This window comes from Corylus avellana, chromosome ca2 (assembly GCF_901000735.1).
Source record: "Corylus avellana chromosome ca2, CavTom2PMs-1.0".
NCBI lineage: Eukaryota > Viridiplantae > Streptophyta > Magnoliopsida > Fagales > Betulaceae > Corylus > Corylus avellana.
This window is the reverse complement of record NC_081542.1, coordinates 48,937,111-48,946,336: the sequence shown is the minus strand read 5'-3', so window position 1 is coordinate 48,946,336 and position 9,226 is coordinate 48,937,111. Positions and strand designations below refer to the sequence as shown.

The 9,226-nt window shown below is 34.8% G+C and overlaps 1 protein-coding gene across 1 annotated transcript; it reads left to right on the top strand.

Annotated features, from left to right (window-relative positions):
* The first annotated feature begins 2,187 nt into the window (after nt 1-2,187).
* On the top strand, nt 2,188-8,092 carry LOC132171995 (protein STRUBBELIG-RECEPTOR FAMILY 8-like). The gene is made up of 16 exons (XM_059583412.1): nt 2,188-2,568; nt 3,108-3,240; nt 3,338-3,409; nt 3,511-3,576; nt 3,671-3,742; nt 3,843-3,917; nt 4,161-4,232; nt 4,331-4,396; nt 4,476-4,541; nt 4,628-4,935; nt 5,394-5,653; nt 5,846-6,117; nt 6,257-6,392; nt 6,530-6,669; nt 6,797-6,953; nt 7,636-8,092. The coding sequence occupies exons 1-16, from the start codon at nt 2,448-2,450 to the stop codon at nt 7,786-7,788; spliced, it is 2,169 nt and encodes a 722-aa protein (XP_059439395.1). The 5' UTR covers nt 2,188-2,447; the 3' UTR covers nt 7,789-8,092.
* Nucleotides 8,093-9,226: the final 1,134 nt, after the last annotated feature.

Genomic DNA, 9,226 nt, shown 5'->3' with positions numbered 1-9,226 from the left:
TTATTAGTCAGTAATATGGCAGTTTATTTTCTTTAATCCCACGTCGACACAATTTAATTTGATTTATGCGAGTCTATAAATTAAATTATTGATTCATTAAATTTACAAAAATAAATTATTTTATATTTTCAGAAAATTTTGTTTAGTTTTTACTTCAAGCTACTTTTTAAACATATATTAATTATTATTATTATTTTTTTAACATGTGTGTACAAAAAGGGTGGAGAATTCGAACTAATGACTTCTGTTTCAGTAGGCGTAATTTCAGCCGATTGAGTTATCTCTTTAGAACCTTTTTAAACATATACTAATTTAAGCATCAGAGTCATATTTTGCCCGCTCACACCGATTAAAAAAAAATTAGACGCATATTAATTTAATAAATTAAATTATAAAAAATTTGTCTATCATAATAATACAGAAAAAAAAAACCCTTTTTCTGAGCATTCACACGTCATTATTTGCCATCAATAGCAGAAAGTGAAAAGGCCCATCCACAACAACTTTCCAAAGTCAAAAAAAGGTAAGAGTCCCCCCCCCCACAGATTACAATTTCAGCTACTTTCGCAAATTTCCTATACATGCATGCAGATCCAAACTGTCCGTTGGGACCTCACCACGAAAGCGCTAAAAGCGGAAGATCAATGCTTTGAGAATAAAGGGTAATCTGGACACTTCCTGCCCCTCGAACAAAGGTCTTGGGGGTGTTGCCGTCAATGCCGTGTTTGTGTTTTGGAGAGTACTTTTATTTATGATTTGAAAAATAAAAATGATAATTTAATGTGATATAAAAAGTAATATAATGTATTTTTATAAATGTTTTAATGTAATTAGATTATACACTTTTATATTAAATATATTGTTGAAGAGAAATGCAAATACAAATGAGGTATATATATATATATCCTCTCTTTCTTCTTCCTAGAGAAAAAAAATATATCGTTCTTTATAGAGTAAGTAATTGAATACCAAGAAAGAAAATGTCAAAATAGGACTTTCTTTTCTCTTTTCAAATAAACAAATCTCCATGATCAAAATATATTATTAGTTAAACAAATCTTAACTACCTGACCAATAAACTAACCCTATAACTAATAACATCATGCTTCTTGTACAAAATTGTTAGTTCTCCAATTCCCACATCTGGTTTTTTTTCTTTTGAAAGTGTTGGAGAAAACTGAGATATGATTTGAATTTAAAAAAGAAAAAAAAAAAATCCTATCAGGATTATTGGTTAAGATTTCCCATCTAACATTATGATTCTCGATAAGATTCATTTTAAAGTTCAAATTTTGTTTTATTTCATTTTATATCGTTCATAATGTCATTTAAATCTGGTGCTATATTACTTAAAATTTTAAAGGGCTCGTTGGGAGGAAATATTTTGCTATTCATTTAAAATAGTACCAAATGTCTATAAATATTTAAAATGCACATTAAATTCTTAGGGTCATTAATAGCAGTTTACTAATTTAGAATAACGTTTTAAATGTTTATGGATTAGGATCTGCTGAAATTTCTAGGGAATTTCAGTTTCTGAAATTGCAAATTTAGACCCTCCATTTTTTATTCAAAAGTCATTGTTCTGCCACATGTTCCACTACTAATAAAATAATAATTATTTTATTAATAATGGAACACGTGGCAGAACAATGACTATTGAATGGAAAATGAACTGCCTAAATTTAAAATTTTAGAAACTGAAATTCTTCTAAGAATTTCAGTGAATTCAAATTCAATGTTTATAGACACTTGACATTATTTTAAATAACATAATGACTGAATTCTAAAATTTTAAATTGCTAAAATAAGTAGTGAAGTCAAAAGAAAAAATTCAGTGTGGTATTATCCAGCTGTCCTTTCGATCCATTGGCTGATGGATGGGATATCAAATCCAAAAGGCCTTGGATGAATGAAATTTAGACAGAGACCATAAAATGAATTTTGATCGGACACGTGCATTCCAATCTCGACTGCCGACATGGCAAAGGTGTAGAAGAAGAAAGAAAAAAACGTACGTAGAGAATCCAAAGCCGACGTAAGAAAGCCCATATTGACAGAGCTGAAAAGCATCGCACACTCATACGTTGCTTGCCTACTCTAAAGTCTAAACCAAACCTTCCACTGGCTTACATTATAATAATTTTTTTTCTTCTAATTTTCTTAATCCCTTTTTGCCTTTTTCGCCGACACACACCCACACACACACTCTTTCTCTCAATTCTCCATCTCTCTCTCTTCATTACTCTAAGCTTCGAATCTCTATCTGACCCTCTGTCCCTTTCTTAATGGCAATGCCTCAAACTACTTCCCTGATCTCTTCTCCAATCTATTCATCTTCTTGTTCTTGTTCTTCTTCTTCGGCTGCGGGTCCATGTTGCTCTTGCATGCGCTCTGCCTCACCTGAACACCGCCTCTGAACCTCCACACTGGAGTCTGGAACCAAAATGGTCAACAGACGCGCTGCTTTTGCGCCCTTTTCAACTCGTCAACTCACTCAGCTGGTGTTACTCGCTTTGATCTTTGTTGCTCTGCCTCTTGTTCGAGCCACTACTGACCCTTCTGACGGTACTTTTTGTTTTTTGTTTTCACTGTGAGTCTGTGATCAGTTTGCTTTTACTGTGTATTTGTTTTTTTTTTAGAGATTTTAATTCATCAGAAGCACATTGGTTGTGATTGGTTTTGAACCTTTTTTTGTTTTTTGAAAATGGTAAATGTGGATTTAGATGTTGATGGAGTGAAAAGAAGCGAGGAAATGGGCATTGACTTTCTGGGTTTGCAATTTTTGATCTTGTTTTGTTAAAGCTCGATCCTTTATACTATGTTTGGTTGCTGAGAAAATGTAGGAAAACAAAACAAGCTGAAGCTGTAAACTTTTTGCTTAATTTTGTTAAATAAATGAGAAATTCGTCCTATCCGGGGCTGGATACTTCTACTAGGATAAGTTGAGCTCAGGTAACAAATGGTGAAAATTTTCAGAGTCAATTTGCTTTGAAAATTTTATTGGTTATTTTTTGACAACTTTCTGAGCAACCAAATGCAAGATTTATTTTATGCGTATGTCATTTTTGGGGTTTTGGGTCTGATTTTCCTTCGTTGAATTGCAGTTCAATCTCTTCAGGTTTTGTACACCTCGTTAAACAGCCCTTCTAAGCTAACTAATTGGAAAAGCATTGGCGGTGATCCGTGCGGAGAGTCATGGAAAGGGATTACCTGTGAGGGCTCAGCTGTTGTTACAATGTACGAATGTTTATGGCAAATGTTGGTTCTTTGAACTGAATTTGGTGGTTCAATCAGTTTGAGATTTAGCTAATGGGTCGTATTATTATTGTAACAGTGAAATTTCTGGATTAGGACTCAATGGGACTATGGGATACAGCCTTGCGGACCTCAAGTCGTTGAGAAAATTGTGAGAATATTATTGCTTTATTTTTCTTATTGGGTTATGAAATTATATAATTTTTTTTCGGCTAATTGAGTTATTACTTTATTTTTATTTGTGTTTGCTAGCGATCTGAGTGACAACGACATTCATGATACAATCCCATATCAGTTGCCACCAAATCTTACAAGCTTGTAAGTTCAATCTTTTTGTGTATTGTTTCTATCTTTTTGAAGCTGTGATTTTTTGTTATTTTATGCAATATCTCTTGTTTATTGTATCGTGCAGAAATCTTGCAGGCAACAACTTAACTGGGAATCTTCCTTATTCTTTTTCTAGCATGGTTTCTCTCAGTTATCTGTGAGTGGCTATTTTGATTGCCATGAAAATTCAATCACTTGTGCTATTCAGTTGCCATATGGCGGTCTACTTATTGCTTGTTTTGAAAATCTTTGCTTAGGAACATGAGCCGTAATTCACTTTCCCAGTCAATCGGAGATGTTTTTGCTAATAATCTTGTTGGCCTCACAACCTTGTAAGATATCTTGCTCTAACTCTTTGTTTATGATGTACTATTCTATTCGTAGTTTAGCTGTCCAATGGTGCCTAGTGACTACACTGATGCTCAAACCATATCCTTCAACCCTTTTCTGTTTAGAGTAACCCACTAATCCTTATATGTCTCTTTCAGATAATTTGCACTAATAGATTATTTCCGTACTATTGAGATTGGTTTTGCCTTTTTCATGTAATTATTCCATCTTGCTTGTGATTGCAGGGATCTCTCTTTCAACAACTTTTCTGGAGATCTTCCTAGTTCCTTAAGTTCATTGTCGAATCTCTCTTCACTGTGAGTGTTTTATGGTGCTACTTTCATTTTAGAAAACCTCCTTGCAAATCTTTATGCAGTTTGTTTTTAACTTCTCATGATATCTGAACTTGTGGCAGCTATTTGCAGAACAATCAAATGACGGGTTCTCTTAATGTTCTTATGAGTTTGCCTTTGACTACTCTGTAAGTTCTGTTCCTTATGTTGGGATTTTTGGTTGCGTTATCTACCTTTCTATTGTTCTTAGACCCAATTTTTCTACAGAAATGTTGCAAACAACAATTTCAGTGGATGGGTACCTCAAGAACTTAAAGCAATCCCTAATTTTATGTAAGTTTTCATGCATTTTTCTTATATGCCAAGTTGTTTTGTAATGCAACTTTTTGCAATACTCATAACTTCTATAAATAAAACAGATATGGTGGAAATAAATTTGACAATGGTCCTGCTCCTCCTCCACCACCATATACCCCACCTCCTCCTGGCAGATCAAATGCTAATCGAACTCATGCAAGATCTGGTGGACCTTCACCACGGGGTTCTAATGGTGAATCATCTCATTCTGATAAGGGGTTGACGGTTGGCGCTATAGTAGGCATAATCCTGGGTTCCATTTTCATTGTTTTGGTTCTACTACTTGTTCTTGCTTTTTGCATTCGAAAGAAAAAGAAGGACACTGGTGCTAGAACTCCAAGGGGTAGTCTCTCGGTTGGAACAAATAATGGTAGATTCTCTTTCCTTGTTATTGTTACTCCCAATGTCATTTTTCCTTTGTAATTGATCTATTCAGTTGCATTTGTTGGGATTATAAATTTGGATTTATGAAGGGCCATGATTCTATGAAAGTAAAGCTACTTAAGTATCAAGACTCTTAACATCTTTAGAGGTTTATGACAATTGAAGTTCGTTTTTCTAAAGATGCAGAGGAGTTGGATTTTGTAAATAAATTACTAGCTTGAATCTCCCCTTCCCCCTCCCCTAGGGGCCACTACTTATAAAAAAAATAGATGTTGTAAATAAATTTTTGCAGTTTAATCAACTCTACTACCAACACATCAATGTTATGGCAAATGTAAATTTCTTCTTTTAAAATGGTTTAAAATCTATCATTACTAATTTGGATCTGAACGCTTTTGTGCAAACATCCTGACTGCTTCCATGATGTGTCCTTTTTTTGTGCAGTAATTACTGAGATGCAAGAACAGAGATCAAAAAGCATGGGTGCTGTTATAGATCTGAAGCCCCCACCTGCAGAAAAATTGACGGTTGAAAGGGTGCAAGGAAAAAATGGATCTGTGAAGAGAATAATAAAGTCACCTATCACTGCTACTTCATATACTGTTGCTTCTCTCCAGACAGCAACAAATAGCTTTAGTCAAGAATTTCTTATTGGTGAAGGTTCCCTTGGTCGTGTTTACAAAGCAGAGTTCGCTAATGGAAAGGTGATTTTGCTATGTTATGGTTATTTATTAAATTCTTATCCTTAAAAAATTACTAGTAATGTTTTTCCTTTGTACTGTCATAATCCGCCAGCCCCCTCCCCAAGCATGGTAGGATATTTGTCTTCTAGTCATAACTTTGGATTTTTTGGATGATAGTTGAATTAACACGTTCTGTCTTCTATTTTATCTTAGATAATGGCCATTAAGAAGATCGACAATGCAGCACTGTCATTACAGGAGGAAGATAATTTTCTCGAAGCTGTTTCAAATATGTCGCGCTTGAGGCACCCAAACATTGTTACACTGGCTGGATATTGTGCAGAGCATGGTCAGCGTCTTCTAGTTTATGAGTATATAGGAAATGCGAATCTACATGACATGCTCCATTTTGCTGAAGATGGCAGTAACACTCTGACTTGGAATGCCCGTGTTAGGGTAGCACTTGGCACTGCTCGGGCCTTAGAGTATGTATTATCTGGTTTTAACTCTCTCTCTCTCTCTCTCTCTCTCTCTCTCTCTCTAAGTGTGTATGTGTGGTGGAAATACGCATATGCCCAAAGATTTGCTTCAATTTCCTTTCTAAATAATAGCTTTGACTATCAGGTACTTGCATGAAGTGTGCTTGCCATCTGTTGTACATAGAAACTTCAAGTCAGCAAACATTTTGCTTGATGAAGAGCTCAATCCCCATTTGTCAGACTGTGGTTTGGCTGCTCTAACTCCAAACACGGAGAGGCAGGTAGATAAAACAGAGTTATGTTATGCTTGTGGATTGATGAATAAATTTAATTTCCTTTGTGCATTTTGGTGCTTGATCTGTATGTAGATTTTGTTTTGTGCTGGCATGGTAAATTATCTCTACTTCATGCTTTACAGGTTTCAACTCAAATGATTGGTTCATTTGGTTATAGTGCACCAGAATTTGCCTTGTCAGGGATATACACTGTAAAGAGTGATGTGTACAGCTTTGGAGTCGTGATGTTGGAGCTTTTGACTGGCAGAAAGCCGCTGGACAGGTAAAGCTGTCCGACATTACTGAAAACGTGTTTATGTTCTTTGAATCTCTTTGGCAGCTTTTTCATTATCTTAATGATTGATATATCTGTAAAGTTTTCCCCTTCCCTCACACCTTCTGTTGTTTAGTTCAAGGGTGAGATCAGAACAATCACTTGTGAGATGGGCTACTCCCCAACTCCACGATATAGATGCGTTGGCAAAAATGGTTGATCCTACCCTCAATGGCATGTATCCTGCAAAGTCTTTGTCACGCTTTGCTGACATCATTGCCCTCTGTGTTCAGGTAAATTCATTACTAATGGTAACTGCTAAGATCAATTTCACGATGAGATCAGATTACGATGAACAAAGAGAAATCACATACTTATGGCTTGTTAAAACAGCTCAACGCTATATATTCCATAAAAATTTACCTCCTTTTAAAAGTTTGATTTAGACAAAATTTTCTCCTTAATATGAGGATTCGACATCTTTATCATGTTATCTTGTGCCCTTTTATCAATTTGGGTAATATTTCCAGTACTTTTACGTATTCCAGCATTCTTATTTGATTTCTTTTCCTTATTGGGTTGTTCCCACTACATTTTCAGGAAAGTTACCTACTTAATTAATGTATGAATAGTACTAAATTTTGTCTAAGACTTCGAGTTCCTGCTGTTCCATGAAACAGCTATTCGATATCAAACCTGACCAGTCTAAGAACAATTAATGCAATATATTAGACACCATGATGAATGATGTACTAGAGGTAAATAATCTCTTAAAACAATATGATGAGTGATGTACTGCTTACTATGTTACCAGTGGTCAAAATGGTAGCCCAGATGTAAAAACATACCTAGCAAACCCTAGACTTCTGTTTTCCATTTTTTAAGATCCATGATTCTTTAGTAGCCTTTGGGTTCAATTTAAATAATGTGTCATTTTTTAGAATGTTCAATTTACAATTTTGGTTTTCTGTATAGCCGGAACCGGAGTTTCGGCCTCCCATGTCCGAAGTGGTACAAGCATTGGTGAGGTTAGTGCAGAGGGCAAGTGTGGTCAAAAGGCGTTCGAGTGATGAATCTGGTTTTGCATATAAGACGCCAGAGCATGAAGCAATCGACATGCCGGTTTAAGCAGCGCAGCCATGTTGGACTTACAAAATGACATTCACAGTTTTGTATACAACCACACAAAGGTCAGCGGATGGCTAAAGCGCACAAATGAAAATTTGTGAAGGTGCATCAAGATCAAATCAAAAGATATGTAATTATATCTCATACATATTTCAGTGGCCATTTTATACTTCAAAATTGAAAATTAAGGTACATATTTAGCTGGAAAGGGTGCTATATATTGTATTTTCAAACCTCCGACGATATTTCGATGGGCATTCCGGAGGCTTTGCGGCATAATAAAAATTTTCTCTCATTTGAGCAATTTTTAATGGCAGCATATAGATGAGATCAAATGTTTGATCAGTCTGATATGAGCTTGAAATACGCCGCCAACTGAATTTTATAAAATTGGAAGAAAAAATAATAATAATCACTTTGAAATGCTCCTTTACCAGAAATTTCCAACCTGTTCTGTAAAAGATCATAGTGAAGACAAAGCAAAACCATAAAGACAGGTCGGTCACGTGAGAAGTGTTCTTGAATAAACAGCGTACGTTGGACAGAAGCAGTAGGATAAAACCCCAAAAATGTTGCTTTGCTGATTGTGAAAGAAAATATGGAGTGCAACACGACAACTCTGTGCATGCATCGTACCTGGCTGTGTCACGTGCATCCCTCGTTATATAAATTGACTGAAGTGCTAAGAGTGGTCTAAGCAGTTTGGTTAATTAACTTAATTTACTCCAATTCAATTACGTGTATTTTCTATCCGATGCCAACTATAAGGTTTAAAAGACTATTTCTTCTTCTTCTTTTTTTTCTTAAAAAATTATTTATTTATTTATGTCTCTAAGAAAAATTCATTAAAAAAAAAAAAAATCTCAAACAAAAAATCAAGTGCAAAGAATGTCTTAAACGTTAAATGTTAATTTATAAATTTATAATATCTTTTGGGTTTATTGTGTCAGAATATCTTATGAATATAAAAATTATCTTTGTTATTTCGTTCTCATTTTAATAATATGTTTGCTGCGCTTAACTTTTTAAGGGAGTCTGAATCCACACGTGTGAAAGGGTGTTGAAATATTAATTAAATGATTAAATCAATTATTTTTTATCATATGCCCTAATGTTGTCTTTATACTAACCTTTAGTAATAATTGTATACGTTCCCAAGAGGTAAGTAGCTCAATTAGCTGGGACCACGCCTAATGAAATGGAGGTTATTAGTTTGAATCTCCCTCCCCCTCTTGTGCGGGAACGTAAAAAATAATAATAATAATAATTGTATACATTTTTAAAATTAATGAGTATTAGGCACTATGAATTAAGAATCTCTAAAATTTTTGTGGGTTAGCTTAATTGGTTGGAGACAGTGGTGGAGCCATGTTACCCCTTGGGGGTGCCATGGATTTTTTTTTTTTAACCCACGACACCCTCAAAATAAAAAATAAAA